Raw genomic sequence first — 20,456 nt, forward strand, 5'->3', positions numbered from 1 at the left:
GTTTTCAGGATAATAGTGTTTATCAGAATCCAAAATCTAAATGTTAAAGTTATTTATTTTCTGCTTAATGTATCAAATATGTGTGTTTCTTTTAAATAAAACAAGCGATCAAAATGTTACATTTCCGAATGTCTTTCACAATAAACCTGAGGATACGAACGTGTTTAAAAATCAATAGTGCTAATTTCAAGCAAGTGAGACGTTAAGCAAACCGAAGATAGTCACGTATTCTGCGTTTCCTTTATTATTGCATCATATATTTGAGGCGTTAATGAGCCAGAAACACGGATTGAAGATCTGACAAGCGATTAAAGCTGAAAACGGGGGCTGGGTGCTTACGTCACATCCGGTAACCCAGATATTTTTTTAACGCAGTGTGCAGAGAGCCCACAGCAACAAAAGAGTGCGTGTGAGAGGGATGGGGGTTGTACTGTATTCATGCTGCACTCATTCATTCAGGCTGCTCGGTGTGTGTGTGTGTGTGTGTGAGACTCCAGCATCATGTGACTGCTGCAGCTTTTCCAGAACAGTCACATCACATGCAGCAACTCCAGACACTTATTACAAATATTAAAAAAGCTTTATTGGCATCAGAGAAGGATGACAAACATCAGTATGAAAACACTTTACAAACGCACACACAACACACAAATCCAGCTGGAGCACCCCCCTCCCCCCAGCTCATGAATAGTTCAGTAGATTTGAATAAAATATAAATGGGTTTCTGCCCTTGAAGCATTTGATGAAGAGGAAAAACAGCTTTAGCTTAACTTAGATATATTTTTACATCCTGTGTGGACGCAGCGCACAGCTGCAACAGCTCCTGATCACATATTACTGTTTGACACAGGTCAGGCTTACTGGTGGAAACTGGGTTTGATCTGCTCATAAAGCCAGTATGGCAGAACACTTGATGAATATTCGCCTTGTTTCCTTCAGAGAAAGCCTGAACGGTGGATAAATGGCAGCGTGGATTTGCTGTTTGATGAGCAGATTTCATTCACTATCACACAGCCTCGCTCTCAGTGTGCACTCTGTAACACCAACTGTTCTTTTTAATGTGCTCTGTGAGGGTTTTGTTAACGGACGCTGGTTTATTTGAAGACAGAGCAGAATGCTAACTTGATTTTTCTTGGAGCTTCTTCGTCTTCATCAACAGTTTCCAGCTACAACCTGATGTGAACAGCTGATAAACATCAGCTGGATTATGTCTGCATCTCTAAAACAAGAATGTTAGCTATGGCAGAAAGCTTGCTGTAACACAGCGCGTCTCCCTGAGTGGGTCTGATCGTTTCACTCTCACTGTTGCTTCCTTTTATCACTTTTACGGTGCTGATTCTTATCAGGACTCACACTGTGACTCACACTGATGCCGGCCGGCCGAGCTGCAGGTTAAACCACAGTGACAAAGAATAAGACCGAAGCTGCCCCCGCAGATGTCACTGCAGCCTCCGTCTAAGCTGCGACGTCTGCAGAAACCCAAGCGAGTGCAGCAGGGGGCGCTCTACATGCTGAAGACGTTTCCCAGCCGGCGCACCGACAGGTCGATCCTCCCCGACAGCCGCAGCTCCTCCTTCAGGAAGCGCCCCACCTGCTCGGAGTGCAGCACGTCGCAGAACACCCAGATCTCGCCGCGCTCGCGCTGGATGTTGGCGTTACACGACGGCAGGCAGGAAGTTCGCGCCAAGCGGCTCAGAGTTCGCCACACCTGCGGGGAGGAGGAGCAAACTCCACGTAAACAATGTGACAACATCAAACAGCTGTTTGTATTTTCCGTCTCTGTTGCTGAGCAGACTTATTTCTGTGGGACGTTAAAATGTGACGAGCTGTGGAAACAAGGTGAAGGTCGGACACTCCGATAAGGATCAGCAGACACAGCACGCAGGAAGAAAGCACACGCCGGCGCCGTCCACGCCGGCGCCGTCCACAGGTAACATTAACCAGGAGCAGACTCACAGTCCTCGTGCCCGCTTTAACATTTAAAGCGTGAAGATTGTGGAGGCTTAGAAACTGCATCTCTGATAAAGCACGTCTGACTCACACACTCGTTATTTCATGGCGAGACGTCAGTGGAAAACCTGGAAGCTGCGAATCTTTGGCGTTTTTCTCTGAGAGCCAACAAATTATTAACTTTGACCAGCAAATAAAGTTTTCTTTCTGTGGCTTCGTTCTAATATTTAACGTGTGTGTGACACACCTGGTGATTACCACGAACGGTCCCGATGATTAAATATTCCACAGTCACTGATTATTAAAGCCTGTTTGTGTTTGGTTGTTTTTGTAACGCACTGTTATGGCTGAAGGTGGCAGCGATGCACCTACAAGCTGTCTGAACAGCAAGAATGCGAGAGAAGCACTCGGACTCGTGACGATTTATCAATCGCCGCCGCCGCCAGCATTCGTACGTGTGAGGTTTCCCGTGCGTGCTGTGAACGCAGGTGCAGCAGATGTGATGTCACAGCTGCAGATTCACAGATGTTTCAGACGGACACGCTGCTGGAAGCGACCGCTCCCACTGTAACTTCATCTGCACCCACACACTGCAGCGTTTATTTCTACCATGCAACACCTGAAGTTCAGAGGAAGACTGCAATGAGTCCAGTAGAACACGCAACAACCAATACAGCGAGTGTGAAGTCACGGCGCCGCCATCATTAAAGAAACGTCTCTGAGGAAGAGTCGAGGAGTTCTCGTTACACATCGCCCTGCGCTTCTACTCGAAACCACCTGTAAACACAAACATCAACATCCTGCAGTTCCTCTAACACCCAGCAGGGGCAGCAGTGAGTCAGTCCCCATAGACTCCCATGTTAAAACTTCACAGTGTGTTTCCAGCCTGATAAACAAACTGGTCTCTGTGGATAATTTCCTCCTTCACAACAGCTGTAGAGGTGAGCATGCTTTAATAACAGACCTGTTCTAGTAAGACTTAAACATTTTATTATTTTATGTTAATAATATTATATTATTAAGACAAAACGCCAAAACACAAACTTAACAATGTGGTGTATGCTGTACAGTGCAGTGAGGAATGCCCAGACCTCTACATCGGAGAGACCAAACAGCCACTTCACAAGCGCATGGCACAACACAGAAGAGCCACCTCCACAGGACAAGACTCAGCAGTCCATCTGCATCTTAAGGTCAAAGGTCACTCTTTCGAGGATGCCAATGTTCACATTTTGGACAGAGAGGACAGATGGTTTGAAAGAGGAGTGAAAGAAGCATCTATGTCCACTGTGAGCGACCATCTTTGAACAGAGGCGGGGCTTACGACACCAACTCTCTGCCATCTATAATCCAGTTTTGAGATCCTTCCCAGACGCCTTAACGCCACTCACATCCTGGGCCATCTGACCTCAGGAATTCGCATGATAAGGTGGGGCCAGGTTTCACAATGAACTCACCCGAAACTCTGGCTGATTGGGACCCACACCCAGTTTCCCACCTTGGCTCAGGCGATTAGAGGATCATCAGGGGGTCCTTTTGTCCCTCTGTGGGGGGCCACTCCCACTAGGTTTATATCTGGGACTCTCCACCATTTGACCTTAGAACTGAAGAAGCTTCTCGGATGAGAGGTGAAACGTCTTCAAGCAACTTAAAGAAGTCCAGACGCTTTTCTTTGCAAGCTCCTTTGACTACGATGACCTGGATGACTGAGAACCTTCACAGACATATTATATTATTGTTTTGTTTACTTTTATGTTCCCTGCTGCTAAACTAATCTCCCCTTGTGGGACAATAAAGAATTTGAATTGAATTGACTATGTGCACGTTAGCATATGCTACTTCCGGTGTGGAAACTCCTGTGGGGAGCTGTGTTTCCGGTGTCGTATTCGCGCCTGGTTTACGGTCCAAAACAAGTTAACCAAATGAATGAATCAAGCGGCGATTTACATTTCTATAGATGTCTCGGGCATTTACCCAATATATCTGTAAATGATGTTCATCGACTTGTCGATATTTTCCCCCGCGCCTCAGAGCAAAAGAGAAAATGGATTCAAATGTTATATTTCTCAGCTGTCCCTCGTTTATCGCGGGTGTTAGGTTCTAAAAATAACCAGCGAGAGGTGAAATCAAGCAGCCAATTTTATTTTTGACGGTGCAAAACGTTTGGTGGACATCGTGGACATACAGCACTGCACTGCAGAGTCACACTGCTAGCATCGATGCAGCGATTCTGGACTGTACAGGAGAGACAGAGGAGATCGTCTGCAGCGATCAGGACGGAGGACACAATGTGACATAAAAAAAAAAAGCAGCAAACTTGCACTAAAAACTCAGTGAAACAGCGAGGTGAAAGGTGAAGCGCGTTATAGCGAGGGACCGCTGTAATTTTGAAGGTAAGTCACAACATACCCTTCCTACATACTAATGTATAGAAACCATTACAATCATTCATTTTTTGTGTGGCTTTTTTCACGGTTTGTTAACATGCTGTGTAGGTGTGTACTGGACGAGCTGATCTCGACATAACGGGGGAAACATCTGGTTTGACTATTCTTCACCTGTAGTTTGAATGCTGAACATTTGCCTGTTTAGATCATGAGACCAGTCACTATACAGAGATGTGCTTCTGCATGTGGACGATGTGTCTTCTGCTGCAGTGATGCAGTTCAGCTCGTGTTGAGTGATGTAAACAGCTGATGATCTAAACGCTTTAAATTGATCATTAGATTTTTTATGACACAGCAGCGGTGAGCGTTCCCACCTTCTGCTCTTTGTAACTTAACGCCATCTTTCCGTTTTCAAGTTTTGGACATGATTGTGGAGGATATATCTTTGCAGTAGTGATTGACCGCAAAGTAAAGCTACCGGAAATGTACAACCCCACATCCGGTCTCAAACCAGGAAGTTAGCATTGTCTCGTGCACAGGGTCTATTGGGGGCGTGGCCTCTTTGACTGACAGCTAGCTGTCTGCTAGCTTCACCTGAACTGGGCCTCTGCAATGTGTTTGTTTGCTTAATGACATCATGTGACCAATAACATGGCTGCTGTGAGGTCAGTGCACTGACCCCAGGAAGGCTGACTGAGTTTTACTCAGAGACATTCTGGGACTTTGAGTGAATGTTACTGAGCGCTGATTAGCAGGTGTGTGCCTGTGCACTCCACCGTCTCACGTCTGGCTCCAGTCTGTGGTTTTTCCTCACTCTTAACATCTTCATCAGCCTTCAAACAAAATTTTAAAACATTGTAAAGCTTCACAGTTTCTACAACATTCCACCGACCTCCTCGATGTCTCTCGCTGCTCCGCAGTTCAGCTCACCGATCACCCATTTGGCCCTCTGGCGGAGGTGGAGCCCGTGGACGGAGACGGCGTGGTGAAACTGTTTGGACAACGACTGCGAGCTCTGCTGCAGGACGCCTCTCTGCGTGAAGACGCTCCACCTGCTCCGCCTGACCTCCGAGCCGGTGCAAAGGGCACCATCTTTGTCCTTGTGTGGCTGCTTCTCAGGTCTGTTGTTAGGAGACACAGGGTGGAGATCACAGTGGGTTTCTGGGTCACCATCTCTGGGTCTCACCTCTGCTGCTGGTGAATCATCCAAACACGTGACGACAGGAGCTGGTCTCGCAGGTCTGATGGGCAGGCGGCAGTCTCCGGTGAGCGTGGGGAACCACGGCGTGAAGGCCGGAGGAGCACGGAGAGGGAACGGCTCCAGGAGCTTCTGCGTAGTCTCCAACAGTGAGCCGAGCTCATCAGCTGATCCAGGCTGATAGTGCAGGACTACATCCCCCATACAGGCGGACGGGGTCAGGGGACCGGCGGCAACACCCTCCTCCTCACCATCATCATCTTCCTCTTTGTGACGTCAGTCCAGGCAGACATGAAGCACGTTTCATTCAGACCGACAGCCCGTTAACGTCATCAAGTGGTGAAAGGATTAACTGTTAAAAATGCTCAGCAGAAACTATACTGCGCATGCTCCAGAGTTCACATTTCTACACACGCTGACAGAAGCATTCACACTACACAGCATCCCGACCGGAAATGTCACATTCAAACAAATCTTTACCGACTCCGTGACCTTTGAACTTTGTGGCTTTAAAGTCAACTCAGGCTCAGCTCGCGCTCAAGTACCAAACTTCCCTCGAGCACCGGGGGCTAATGTTTTTAGCCTCTGCTGCTAGCTCACGTTAGCTACCGGGCTGACCGGCGAGCAGAGCCGGTATTTACCGGCGGGCCTCTCCGAGCTCACAGGTGATGACTCTAGCCCACCTCCACACCTCAGACCCGCGCGCCTCCATCAAGCAGCCGCGAACCACTCCAGGAAGCTAACATGGACGGTGTCGAGCAAATATCGCTCCAACTCTCGCGATATTGATGTAACGCTGATACGGAAGTCATTTTAAGTTGAAAACGTGTCTTTTTTACAGTCGTTGATTTTCATCAAAGTTTGATATCATAAACAGTAACATCTGGAAACATCTGCTCATCATCCACAAAGGCAGAAGCATCCAAAGAAGAGCTTCAGGGAGCCCGGAGAAGTTTTTCCATGTATCTATTCGCATTTTCCTGCAAACGATGGAGAAACGATGGTTGTTCAGTTGCATAAAAATAGCAAAGAGTGGAAAAAACTTTTTAAACTTTTGCCATAAATTCAAAAATAAATCACTATCAAATTTGTCTTTCAGGCTTTTTCTCATTCTTAATTGTAAAACTCACTCTGCAGAAATCATTTAAAGAAAAGGTTCCTGCTGATTTCTACACTACACATCAACCAGTTCATGATCACCTGATTTCAGAACAGCTGTGATTCACTTTACGTGACATCACTCATACTTGCCGGTGAGCTCCGGTTACCGTTTCCAGCAGTAGATGCAGGTCTGAAGCTACAGGCTGCTCAGCACTGTGATGTTAGTCTTTCATCAAACACAAATAAAAACATCCTGCAAAGTACAAAGTAGTCTCATTTAACACTTTTAAACATTTCAGATTTCCTTCTGAATCTCTGCCTTAAAATATGTAAATAAAAAATATATACATTTCCTGCCAGCATTCTCTGACTTGACCTTAGAGCACACGTGTCAAACTCCAGGCCTCAGGGGCCGGTGTCCTGCAGGCCTTAGATGTGTCCTTGATCCAACACGGCTGATTTAAATGACTAAGTGACCTCCAGAGGCCTGGTAATGAATCATTTGATTCAGGTGTGTTGGCCCAGGGTGAGACCTAAAACCTGCAGGACACAGACCCTCGAGGGCTGGAGTTGCCCACCCCTGGGCTTAAGTAACAAGCTGAACATGTGTTCTGAGCACGCTCAGAAAACAACAGAACTGGAGCACAAAGTTCGAACCTCCAGGTGAAGCAGGAGAAGAACGAGGTCGACTCACACAGGAAGTTCATCAATAGGACATTTTATTTCATACGTCTGTTGTCTTTATTCAAATTACAGTAATATACTTGCTGAGATGACCACCGGCTGCAGCCCGGACAGCTAAAACTCACAGCTGTACTACTAGAAGCAAACTTAAATCAGTTTTTAAAATTATTTCGCAACAGGGGGGAAAAAAAAAAAAAAAAAAAAAAAGCAGGTATGCCAGGAGACGTGTGGTGTTGGCGGTGACGTCAGGTCTGTTTTAGTGCTGTGGTCTTTAAAAAAAGAAAAAAAAAAAGAGAGAGAAAGGAAACAGAAGAGGAAGGAGGAAGCCTGCGTTTGCGTTGTACATGTGGTAAAGGAGCAGAATTATGGCACATTTGGTCCACGTTGGTAGTTTTATTCTCTCGATTTCAAACATGTAAGAAACAAAGAAGAACAGATCAGAGTTTACATGTTTCTGCAGCACAGCATTAAAGACAGCATACTGAAAACACGACTGTAGGGGGCGCCCTCTTTAAAATCTGGATTCAGCCAATCGTTTGTCTCTATTCATCATCATCATCATCATTATCAGAAGAAGGATTAGAATGGTCTTTCCATCCAAAATGACTGGGGGGGAGGTGGGGGTGGGTGGAGCTTCGTGGATGATGGACGGGGATGCTTCGGACATTCACAGGAAGTAGTCGGGAGTGCGTCTGGTCACATGGGGCTCACCACGGCGAGGGGCGGGGTCAAACTGAAGGCTGAGGAGACAGAAGAAACCTCGTTAGTGACGACTTCCTTTAAGTTGAGTGAGGTTAGATCAGTTAAACCTTAGCTTCTGTATCCATGGTAACCAAGACAGTCATGTAATTTTAGCAGATGAGACCTAGACTCAGACTGTACATAAAAGATGGTCAGAGTGATGTAAAGCCTTGACCTGGCGTTTTAAAATCAGATGATAAGGAGCGAGCCGTGGAGCTGCTTGTCTGTCACAATGAAGCCCCGCCCCTAAGCCCTCCCCCTTTATGGATGTTTCAACTGTAACAGGACCAAAACTTCCAGAATAACTACATTTTATTCAGACCAAAAACTCATCAGGTGAGTTTACTGAGCTCAGCTCATGTCAACCTTCAGGAGTCGCCCCCTGCTGGCAGCTGTCAGTGTGTCCCTGAATGAAACTGAATGTGTGCTCTGATGTTTCTGACTTGTTACGCAGAAGCACAGTCTGAGTATTCATGCTAAACTTATTATATGAAAGAAGAGAAACATTAAAAGGAATCTGGGGATTCGTGATGTTTAGTGTCCAACCCTCAGGGTCCCCACACGGCTCCGTGTTTTACATGGATGTATTCATATTTAACCTCAGCACCGTTCGGCCTCTCATATGATGTGAACGCATTCTTCGTACTTACAAAGAATATTTCAGAGTGTCGTCCAGTTCCATGATGGCCGCCTGGTTTCCACAGCGGTAGCAGTAGTTTGGAGCACTGAAGATGGTCACCACGTTCTTGTCATGGCCCCAGTTGTAGCCCTGCAGGAACAAACATGTCAGTTAGACTGGGACACCTCTGATCAACAGGGGGCGCTACTGAGCTGAACGAGCAGGACTCCATGGGCTCAAGAACAAGTTTCATTTCTTTGTTTTTGACGTTTCACCGCTGCGGTCGTGAAATGTTTTTGAGTGAGAATCAGCCAGTCTTTAACCGACCAATCAGCACAGAGTAGCAGAGATATTTTACTCTGAAGGACGAAATAGTCTGTGAGAAGAAGAAAAAAGGACTACAAAGTTATATTTCACTTCAGACACATGAAATTGTCAAGTTAACCGTGAACTGAATGGCGTGCTAACATCAACAGGAACGGCTCTCGCAGATCAGTTCAGGAAAACTGACGAGAACTTTGTCATTTTAACATTTCCAGTGAGAATAACGGTCAAACCAGCTCGATCTGTGGGCGCGGCGCGTCCTCAGCCGCCTGTGATCGGAGCTTTCCTTCAGCTGCAGATGAAGTTCGTGCAGCTGCTTGGCGAATCTTCTGAACAGTGAACTGAACCTCCGTGGGAGTGAAACTGGGACACCAGGGAGGAGATGAGGAGCCTGCTCCAACTTCATGTTGTTGCCATGGAAACCAGAGGATTTTTATAGGACCCTTCAGTCCACTGGCTGTGTGAACACGTGTGCCAGGTTTAACATAAAAATAACAGGACATGTGAGCGCCGGTCTGTGGGCTCATCACGACAAACCTGCAGCAGCGTGGGTTTCTGAAGCTCATCATCATGACATCAGAGGACAAACAGGTCACCTGACCAGGATAACGAGGTCACCTGACCCAAAATAAAGTGTTTTGTTTTTTTCCTTCTAATCTGAATCATCTCTGCATATAAACAGGCTGCTAACAGGTTGGATTTCCTTCTTTTACGCAGCCAGATTTGTTTTTTTTAAAGCGAACCCCCGAGGAGATTTTCTATAAACAAATATTCATACTCATTCTTTGGTTAAACAGCACAATATTTTCACATAAAAGTGACACCGTGCTGTGAAAAAGTGTCCAAAATACCTCCATGACCAGCTGATGGGCGCGAGACACCAGAGTGAGTCCGTTGGCATGATTGAAGGTTTCAGAGATGTCCTGACCGAAGGTGTAGCCGGCACCTCGGGGAGAGATCCCCCACCCGCCGCGGTCATCGGGGTCCGACCACAGCAGGTCACACATCGGGCCCTGAAACAGAAGCCAACAGCTCAGGTAAACTGCACAGTTCAGAATCCTAAATATAAACCTGATAAATGACGCTTAGAGTTTAAACTAGAAGCACAGATCGTAACTGCACTGTACGCACAAACTCATGATGGACACCAGACGTTATTGAAGGTTTGACTGGTGTTGCAGAGCTTTGCAGAGCACTGATTGTTTTTAATAAACTGCTCTCCTGTTCTTGCTTTGGTGACAATTTTGTACATAAAGCAGTAAAATTACTACGTGTGAACAGATGAGTTGTGTCTGTAGTTTTTAATGACACAATCAGGTCTAAGCCTCGGCTCTGGCTCCTCTGCAGCTCACGAATGAGTGTCAGCATCGAGCCGGCCGACGCGTTTGTTCTGCCCATTTATCACCACAAACTGCTGTGGTGCCAAACATGGATCAGTGTGAAAATAAAAGCTCCACAGAGGCCGTCTCTCAAACAACCGACGGGCTTTTGTTTAAAAAGTATTTCTGTTTCCATCCCTGACAATCTGAAAGCTGACCTGTGTGTGTGTGTGTGTGTGTGTGTGTGTGTGTGTGTATACCTCATGTGGAACTTCTTGCAGGCGGTCCAGAGCTCGTATGTGATCCAGAGTGTCTATGGAAGGAGACAAGCCTCCGTGGAGACAGAAGATCTGAAACAAAGAACAACAAAACCTGCAGTTAAATAATTAATGAACAGATTCACCAACAAACAGTTAAAAACATCTTTATTCAGCTTCAAACTCAGGCGGGAGTGTGTGGACGCTCAAATATTCACTCATGAAGAAAGAAAAACCCAAATAAAACTGACAGGATGTGGCTGAAAAATAGGGTAAATGTTTAAGAGGCGGACAGACCGCAGACACGAGAAACAGGCGATTAAAAATAATAAGAATCATGATCTATACTGACCGTTTTTAATGTCAGATTCATGCTTAAGAAAAAGATTTGCCACATTTGCCAAAAACAATATGATCACCATTCTTTCATGTGTTCAGGTTTCTTTAATCAGCTACAGTTCACAGCAGATCTCTGCACTCATCTTTTATTCTAGTCTATCAAAAAGCACGACGTGAGGAGATTTATCATCTATGGAACAATCATGAAGTCATTTAAATAGAGTCGTTTCTCCCGTTTCTACTCTCAGCTAAAAACATGCCAGCATCACCAGCAGGGGGCAGTGATGCAGCTACAAAACGTTTTCCAACCAACAAACAAAAACAAGTGTGTGCAAGTAACCATCTGTGGGTTATGATAATAAACACAATGTCATACCTGAAAAAAGGAGCACTGATTTAACCTTACACGCAGGGATGGGATACGAGAACCGGTTCTTATGGTAGAAGAACCGGTTATTGGAATTCTAGTAGTCTACGTGCTTGGAATTGTTAGTCTGCCTGCCTATAGATCCTTGCACACTTGGCTACGATCAGCTGATTTCAGTTTGCGTGTTGGAGGAGGAAAGTAGTGGCGCCGTCTCCAGTGTGGACGCAATGATAATATGGAGACTCCTCCAGGACAGAAGCGCCTGCATCATACTGTTAACACACGCTCTTTAACAGCATGCTAATGTTAAGCTAGCCAAGAGCCCAGAGTGACGCTAAAGCTGAGTGAATCCCAACACCACACCGCGCTGCGATAAAGTGACCAGCCAGGCTGAGGTAGAATCACCATGGCAACCACTTTACAGTCTCTCTGCTGGTTTCAGCTCTGCTCATACCTAAACACTAAGAACGATCGCGTGTCCTTATCAGCACAGGGATCTATGTCGGTGTATGCAGCTGTAGCCTCAGGTTTATAATGTTAAACAGTAACTGACTCAGTGTCAGGGTTCATACGCCTATTTCAGGGTCAAATTCAAGCACTTTTTAAGCACTTTCAAGGTCACTTTTCAAGCTTTTCCAGCACACCCCCCCCACCGCCCAACACAAAGAATGCATGTTTCAATTCGCATCACGTCAGTAAGACCATGTGAAAATGAAAACAAATCATCCTGGGTGAACTTAAACACCTTTGTTCCCCTTTTGTTGAGACATATAAAAACGCACCAAACAAAAATACTGCAAAAGGAAACGGTCGCCTTATACACATCGTGTAAACTCAAAATGCACATTTCACTTAAAAATTAAGATGTGAAAATGTGAACAAATCAACTTGTTAGAGATGTTCTAAAATAAACAACAACAACAACAACAAAAACCCCACAAAAAGAAACCAATGAGTCTTCTCATCAGATATTGATGCTTCTTTCCTGTGTGACAAAAAATAGGAGACAGATGTTTGTTTGTTTTTTAAGTTAATTCCCAATAAAACTGTTTTTTGCTAACTACGTTGCTGTCTGTATTATTGCTGAAATCCTGAACGATCACCTTTAAAGTGTTTGTGCTAATAACATCATGTCAGACAGGCACGGAGAACAGCACTGACTGGGAGGCTTTGAACACATCACATAGTTCAATTCAACATATAAGACTTTAAGAAAGCACAAGCATCTACTTAAAATCTATTGAATTTATCATCTGTGATATTATGTACAATTCCAATGTACTTTGTTCATCTGCCTTAGATAAACAGGCAGCCTCAAACTATGAAATATTCATATACAAACACACATAACTGTGTGTACTGTGTGAGTGGCTGATTGTGCCCCACAGGCCTCAGTGTGAGCTTGAAGACATTTATAATGTTTAAGTAGTTTAAAGTGTCGGTGCTGATACACAGTTTGAATGAAAGCCGGGGAACTTTGGTAGCACAGAAACTAACATTTTTACTTGACTATGAGTATTGACCCAACACCGATCACAACAAACAGGAAACACCTCCAACGTGCACAAATAACTGACCACACAACATGAAATTAATCTGCATGAACTGATATGCTGCTCAGTGACGGTGGCCACTCTCAAAGCAGAGCCAATGAGAATCAATAAGAGAATTCATAAGGAATCAAATCGATAAGTAATATTAATAATGGAATCTGAATAACTAAATTCTTATTGATTCCCATTCTAACTGCAGGTCTGATCAGATGAAAACGTCACAGTGAAACTGGGCGTGGCGCGTCCTACCTGTCCGTCAACCAGCGCGGTGAGCGGCAGGTAGTCGAACAGGTCTGTGAAGTACTTCCACACGTTAGCGTTGCCGTACTTCCTCAGGCACTCGTCGTAGAAGCCGTAGACCTGTGTGATCTGCCGAGACTCGTGGTTCCCTCGCAGGATGGTGATTCGCTCCTGGAAACGAACCTGAACGACAATTTAAAAATACATAATAACGTTAAAGACGATCTAAAGCCGGGTCAGACCCCCAGAGAGCAGCATGCTGACTCAGCTACATGTTTAATGACTCTTCTGTCAGACTTCATGATGTAAAATAGAAACGATTAGCTAAAGGAAGCCGTCACGCTGTGATACCGAGACGGGAAAGAAGAAGCACTCAGACCAAAGTGTGACTCTGCTGGCAGCCTCTAGAACAGAAACAGGACCACCGCTCCCCACCGGGGGAGGAGTCTGACGGCAGGACGAGACATACCGGAAGAACCTTCGAGACAGGAAGCTAGCTGGATGGCATTAACTATACTTTCAAAATAAAAGCAAAGAGGTTGTAAACTACTAAAGCAGCAGCGCTGTTCTCTCAAACAGGTTAAAAAAAAAATTATAACAACCAGGTAAACATGTGTGAAACATGCAAGTACAACAATAACCACAGTGATGCAATTTTCTAAATAAAGTTTCTTTGCATCATTTTTATTTGTCTGTGTATCATTTTAACTACAATACACTAAACTTTAAGAATAAATAACTTTGTCTGAAGGGCCGATCACGCCTGGTTGTTCCTGTGAACAACCATGTTTCTGTAAACTCGAAGCTCACAGCCTGTGAATCCTGCAACAAACCTGATATCTAACCAGAATCACACGTCAGAGTCCAGGTCTGACACGTGTTGTGGTTAGAAAACAAAAAGGTCATTAAAGTCTGTCAGTTTCCTTGAGATTTACACACTGCAGCTGTACTGTGAACACAATCAGAGTCAAACTAGTTCACATCATTTTCACATCATGTGGTTGCTTCTGTTCAGACCACATTTATCCCCCGACTGCTCCTCTGTGTGCAGCAGAAACATTGGCCATCTCCTCAGTCAGCTGATTTCCCCTCACATGCCACCACTTCATGTTTTTATAAAACGTGTTTATGATGCTCTAAAACTTTACAGAACCATCAGTCCTCAGATTAAACGTCTGCTCAGCTGAGCTGATGTTGATCTGTTTGTTTGAAGCTCAGACGAACTGCAGATGATTTTTGGAAGCTTTCAGACTGACGGAGCAAACAAGTTCAGTATGCTTCTTATCAGAACAAACAAACAGTCTGTCAGCCTGTGGCCACCGAGAGGGCCGCTGTGATCCTAACAGGAAGTAAACTCAGAAAACATCAGAGCGCACATGTGAACGCCACACAGAAACACAGAGGTTTACCTTTAACGTGACGAGCAGCGTGACCGTCTCCACAGAGTAGTAGCCTCTGTCGACGTAGTCCCCCATGAACAGGTAGTTGGTGTCGGGAGACTTTCCTCCGATCTTAAAGAGCTCCATCAGGTCGTGGAACTGACCGTGGACATCGCCGCACACCGTCACCGGGCATCGCACCTGAGGGGACAAACACAGAGTCACATGGTCAGCGCCACAGAAACTGAAGCTCATTCGTTTTGTTTTTTTACACCAAGCCAAAAGGAAGCCAGCGGGGTTTTTTATCTTCCTGCTCTAACATCCGCTCCAAGGCCTGAGTTTAGATAAAAGCACAAATATAGTTGTTAGATACTGGCTCCGATGACTGATGATCAAATAGGATCCAACTGTTGGGTCATTAAATAAATTACATTTCTATTAGGATACAAAGCTGAAGGAAAAGTCGGGGATTTTCTTTAACCCTGAACAACCTGCTTTTATGTTGACACGACTCATGTTTGTGTCTGCAGCAGAGGAACGTCAATATTTAGGCTGATAACAAATGAACACGCGCGCACGCACGCACGCACGCACGCACGCACGCACGCACGCACGCACGCACACACACACGGAGCTGAGCCACAGTACGTGAATATTTAATGCTGGGTTTTATTTGGGATGCACTGACCTGATCTTTGAATCAGAAATTTGATCTCAACTCAAAAGGTTGAACTGGGTATCCATGACAACAGGCTGATATATTCTAGTCAGTTCTAGTTTTTACTGTTTGTTAGCCTTTTGGACACAAAAACATCAAACCTGCAGGAATCAGATCGGCTAGAAAGACGATGAAAATGATAATCGGTGTAACACTGTTCGACCTTCACCTGTGCTCACTAATTACCAGGAATGTGTGCGACTCATCAATTAGATGTTTAACAGCTGCTGCACTCGACAGTTACATAACTACTCTGTGGTTAAACTGAGCAGTATTTCATTAATCTACAACCACAGTTTCCTGTAAAGCTAGCACAGTTTATCGGTGGGCCAATAGCAGTGTCAGTATATAATCATGTCAATAAGAAACAAAAAAGATGTTAGAGACATCCATTTGTTTTGTTTCTGAAAGAAAAAAAAAACATTCGCAGCTGATCTGTTGGAATATCACTAAATATCCACACTGCTGTTAAAACTCCTGCATGTGTTTCCTGGCACACTAAGATAAAACCACGGGACCAAGGCACCCACATCATGCACATGATGGCTGCAGGTGCTAGCACTGCTAACGTTAGCCTCACCGTGCTGAGTACACTGGCATGTTTGTGCAACATCACACTGAGCGCACCAATTACTGCCAAGGCACAACACCGAGTGAAGTAACGTTTCAACAACCTGCGAGGGAAACGTCTTCATGTCACCTGTAGCAGCATCAAGCTCTCTTCATGATAAGCTCACTGGATCATAACTGGTCTTATCAGACACTCTGGTTCAGATCCAGCTTCCTTTTAGAGGAGGTTTCACTGAAAGCTGCCGACACCTCGGCACACCTGATGTCGTCAGGCAGCTTTCACTGTCGTTTCTCTCGACTGCGTTTTTCTTCAGGTCATTTCTCCAAACGTCAAAGGGATCAGTTTTACCTCTTCACCATCAATCAGCCCTTTCATGTGTTCACACACAGTAAATGTAACTTTCACTCGTTCCTTTTAGCACACCTGAGTCTCAAAGAACCCCCTACTTCAGAACGTCAGCGTTTGCTTACTTCAGGGTTTAAAGAGGTTCTAAGCTGCTGACAGAAATCCTCATTTTTGTTATTGTTTACAAATAATAAAAAAATGAAGGCACCAAAAAATGTTTAAGAACTGCATTAAAACAAAAGAAATCTGATCCGATCTGGCAACTGCTCTGTTGACAGGAAGTCAATATGATCAATTAAAGTTCTTTAAGGCCGAACACACAGGAGGAACAGTTTCCTCAAATCACTTCCACCTTCCTCACTGCAGGTGAATCAGTAACAAGCATCTGACAGGAGCGGCTGTAAATAGGACGTTCACCGACGGCTGAATGTTTGGATCAGTTTTGTGCTTTTGAGGGAAAACCGTTTCCATAAAAACATGGCGGTGGGCATGTGTGCAAGCCCACGCCTCAGCTGTAGGCCGTGTAAACAGGGTGTGAGATTGCTCAAACACCCCACAGGGAACAAACCGCACACTGAAATCTGTTCCTCAAATCTTTTCCACACTTTGATACAAATGAAAGAAAGAATTTGGACAAACAGGAACCTTTCTTCACCTGTGCCCTGCAGAAACACCATCAGCGGGTGGAGAGCTCATTTAAAAACAGGCTGGTGCTCACCTACACGTGCTGATACCTGGGACCTGGAAACTGTCCATCATTTCACAGCGTGTTTCTTCATGCTGCTTTTATGGGTTTTTGTAAGAGCAGCCTGGAGGTGTTTATGAGGAGAAAGGAGCCTGTCACAGTTTACAACTCCACTATCTAGAAGGCTCCCTGGGCTGGACCTACTTCAAATATTGTCAAAGGTAGAGTCCTAGTACCGTGGCTCTGTGAGCAGTGCAGCTCAGGTTAACACAGAACTACGGATGCATGTAAAATGTTAACCTGAGCTCCGCTCCACCCGAGTCACAGAGCCACATCTTCACTCTGAAACACATAAAGGTGGTGGTCAGAGGGCCCGGTGGCGCCAGTGTCCGGCAGCCTCGCCTCTGTCAGTGCGCCCCAGGGTGGCTGTGGCTACAATGTAGCTGCCATCACCAGTGTGTGAATGTGTGCATGAATGGGTGGATGACTGGATATGTAAAGCGCTTTGGGGTCCTTAGGGACTAGAAAAGCGCTATATAAATACAGGCCATTTACCATTTATAAAGGACCGATGACCCATAAACGGCTGACTTGGATTAGAATCTAATCGTTTGATATCAGCTCTGGTTTTATCTTCTGCTTTTCTTTTTCCTCGTGACTTTCATATTTTCCATGAATAATCAATAATGAGTTCGGAAAACTCACCTCCTGAACGTTGGACTCCTTGGTCAGGATCTCCTTGGCCTGTAGAGGAAACAGATTTAATGAGTGTCTTTGGGGGTTTTTTCTAAAGGACTCACAGCTCAGACAGTGGGGGGGGGATCATGTGACGAGCTGACAGGAGGTGAAATCAAACTCAGCTCCTACATGCCCAGAGTCACACACACGACTGTTTTTGGTTTGTTTGTTTTTTCCTTCTTAAGATTTCAGGCCCACGTGACCTCAGAGGACACTGTACTGTTTGGAAACCTGCTCTCCTCAGCCCCACAGCTCTTTTAAATTAGTGAGAAAATAAAGTTGATCTTATTTTAGAGTTTTAACCATCAATCACTCAGCAGCTAAACTTCCCTCCTTCACATCAGAATTCACAGGATACACAGGCTACAGCTGGGACTGCCTCATTTTTGACCAGCTAAACACGTCACACACATGTGACATTTAAGCTGTCATTTTTTTAAATTCTCTTACTGATAAAGTATTATTAATTTATTTTACTGGAAACAGCTAACCGGGCAAAATGCTAAATATCTTTTTTATGCTGTACCAACAGCGTCCTCCAACCAGAACCCTTCAGAACAGCAGGTTATAGTTCCCTCTATTCGAAATAACGCCATCTTTGTTAGTCAAAATGTCAGAAATATCCAAACCTTACACAGCCCTTTGTTAGGCACAGTAAACTCATCAACACTGAGTCATCAGCTACACGTGGACTCGCTGTGTGAGGCTCATTTAGAGCAGGAAAAACTTGCTGCAATGAATCATGCAACAGCTTCAATACGTGGAAATATAAAATCAATAACCTTTAAAAATGTACCCACCTAAGGAAAAAGTCCATAAACATGTTGCTGGTTTTTATTCAAATTTACTGCAAACAGCAATGTGTAGGAAGAGCAAAAGAAAGACTTATCAGTACTTTTTACATCACTTCAGCTCCACTCATAGCTGAAAGATGACAGCATGTACCTACAACAGGCCAAACCTCATTCATCTCATGAATGTTGCTGTTATTAACTGTAATAAGAGCCCCCTTCAGTAATTGATTAGTTCATATGAAGTCAGCTGGCAGAACCTGGCTGCGCTCAAACCTCCTCACCCACCTGACCAATACCACCTGCATACTTTCATTCCCCCTCAGATTACTGCAATAATCTCCTAATGGAGATCAATCAGATATGAGCCAGTCTGTGCCATGTTCATCATACCTCCATTATATTCTTCTGTCCTTCAAATCTCACGCCATGTTTATCCAGTTTTTACTTTGAGACTTTCATCTTTTTATTATACTGAAAATCTAAGAAGACAAAACGGGGACACCAGAACCTGTACTATAAGTCTCTTTATTTATTTATTTTTAACATCTAAACCATCTCTGACTCTGCTGATTAGCTAGAAACAAATAAATGACTGATTAGTACAGACGGTTTCAGCCCTCATTTAGATGTTAAATGGCACCAACAATGGATTCCTCTTCATGCAGAGAGCATAATAAATCAGGTTACAGACATTTTACGCTCTGCTGTCTCGGACGTGGATTTTCAGTTTGATGGGTATTTTCTCTGAACATCGCTGCTCATTTAGTCAACGCACACTTCTAAAAGTACGCAACGAAGAATATTTCGGGTTTAATCGCTTCGACAGAGGACGAGAGCCGCCACACGGCTGAACAAACGCCTCATCTTTAATGGTGCAACCAACCTGCCGTTTATGCAATCAAATGGTTGATCAATACATTAAGGGCGCGGTACTAATCGATCAATCGCGACACACATTAACAGATGATTCGCCTTAAGAGAGAATTAAGAATAAAGCCCTCTACAGTGAATGGCTGAATCAGGCTGAATCCCGGCCTGTGCGCAAAAGACAGCGCAGGTAATAACCGGGCAGTAAAATGGGCTGCGTCTATTTCTTGGCACTGGGCTAGAGATGCGATTTTTCGGCCCGTGTGTAATGAGTCGACGATAGTCGGACAACAGTTCACAGTGGGGATTATTTAATAGAAACACACACATATATATCACACCTGAAAGGGAATTCTGACTCAGAATGCGTAGGAAAATTGGGCGCAAACAGCCGCCTCGTCGCTCCTTCATTCCGGAAATTAGCCGGAGCCACTTTCGCAACACAGGCCGCGCTGGGCTGAGCCAGGCCTGCCGGGAAATCATGTCAAAAACTTTGGAACTTACCTTCTCACAGAGCGTCCGGACTTGGTTTTCCGATAGCTGCTTGCACTCGTTTAGCTGTTCGATCCATTGGTCTAACTCTTTAGTGAAGGATTTGTCTTCCATGACAGCCGCGGTAGCTCGCTAAGCTAGCTGTGTTAGCTACCTGAAGAAACAAGCGGGCCTGTGTCTCTACGCTAGCTGCTAATTTAGCCTTTAGCTCTTCGTATTGTTAACCCACCGGACCGGTTGGAAAAAAATCACCGCAACAGTTTAAAACAACGACCTGTTTAATCAACTTCTATCATGATAAATGACCGATGTTAAGATACCAACGTTAAAAACACGGGTCTATCGGCCGGGGGAGTGAAAAGGATCAAAAGTCCCCGATGCGGCAGAGCGTAGCGGCAGAATACTGCGGCGTCGCAGCGGCTAGCCGATTTGCTAAAGGAGCTAGCCACAATAACATCCGGGGATTTAACCAGCGTGTGGACTCAGCACAGCAGTGACACCGTGTGGACAGACCTTGAATTACGGCGCGAATGCGCGCCACAACACTACTAGTACTACTAACACAGTACAAGTACAGAACTACTGCTGCTACACTACTACATTACTGCTGCTACAGCTTCATTACTGCTACTTTCACAGTACACCTACATTACTGCAATACTATAACTACGCTATTACTACACTATCAATACTGTTAATGAGGAGGTTCAAAGGAAAGTTGAAATTGTTATCCTCATGAAATCAACCAGTCAGAATGCAAAATAAAACAGCCATCAATCTGTTGCAGT

General features: G+C 44.9%; 2 protein-coding genes across 3 annotated transcripts; both read right to left on the bottom strand.

The window, feature by feature from the left end:
• Positions 1–564: 564 nt before the first annotated feature.
• Positions 565–6,298, bottom strand: shld3 (shieldin complex subunit 3). Of its 2 annotated transcripts, XM_085476519.1 has the most exons (3): positions 5,524–6,298; positions 5,230–5,458; positions 565–1,708 (listed from the first exon to the last, which is right to left on the bottom strand). In XM_085476519.1, the coding sequence occupies exons 1-3, from the start codon at positions 5,697–5,699 to the stop codon at positions 1,505–1,507; spliced, it is 609 nt and encodes a 202-aa protein (XP_085332645.1). In that variant the 5' UTR covers positions 5,700–6,298; the 3' UTR covers positions 565–1,504. The 2 variants fall into 2 exon arrangements, with proteins under 2 accessions (XP_085332645.1, XP_085332643.1); XM_085476517.1 differs by having other exon boundaries at positions 5,230–6,298.
• Positions 6,299–7,338: 1,040 nt separating this feature from the next.
• Positions 7,339–20,126, bottom strand: LOC146697672 (serine/threonine-protein phosphatase 2A catalytic subunit beta isoform). The gene is made up of 8 exons (XM_085476520.1): positions 19,681–20,126; positions 17,483–17,521; positions 14,489–14,659; positions 13,089–13,262; positions 10,584–10,673; positions 9,856–10,017; positions 8,712–8,830; positions 7,339–8,060 (listed from the first exon to the last, which is right to left on the bottom strand). Exons 1-8 carry the CDS (start codon positions 19,780–19,782, stop codon positions 7,988–7,990), a joined length of 930 nt encoding a protein of 309 aa, XP_085332646.1. The 5' UTR covers positions 19,783–20,126; the 3' UTR covers positions 7,339–7,987.
• Between the last annotated feature and the right edge of the window lie 330 nt (positions 20,127–20,456).

This window comes from Copadichromis virginalis, linkage group LG12 (assembly GCF_057382275.1).
Source record: "Copadichromis virginalis isolate Kocher_CV1m ecotype Utaka linkage group LG12, C_Virginalis_male_GT1.1, whole genome shotgun sequence".
NCBI classification, from domain to species: domain Eukaryota; kingdom Metazoa; phylum Chordata; class Actinopteri; order Cichliformes; family Cichlidae; genus Copadichromis; species Copadichromis virginalis.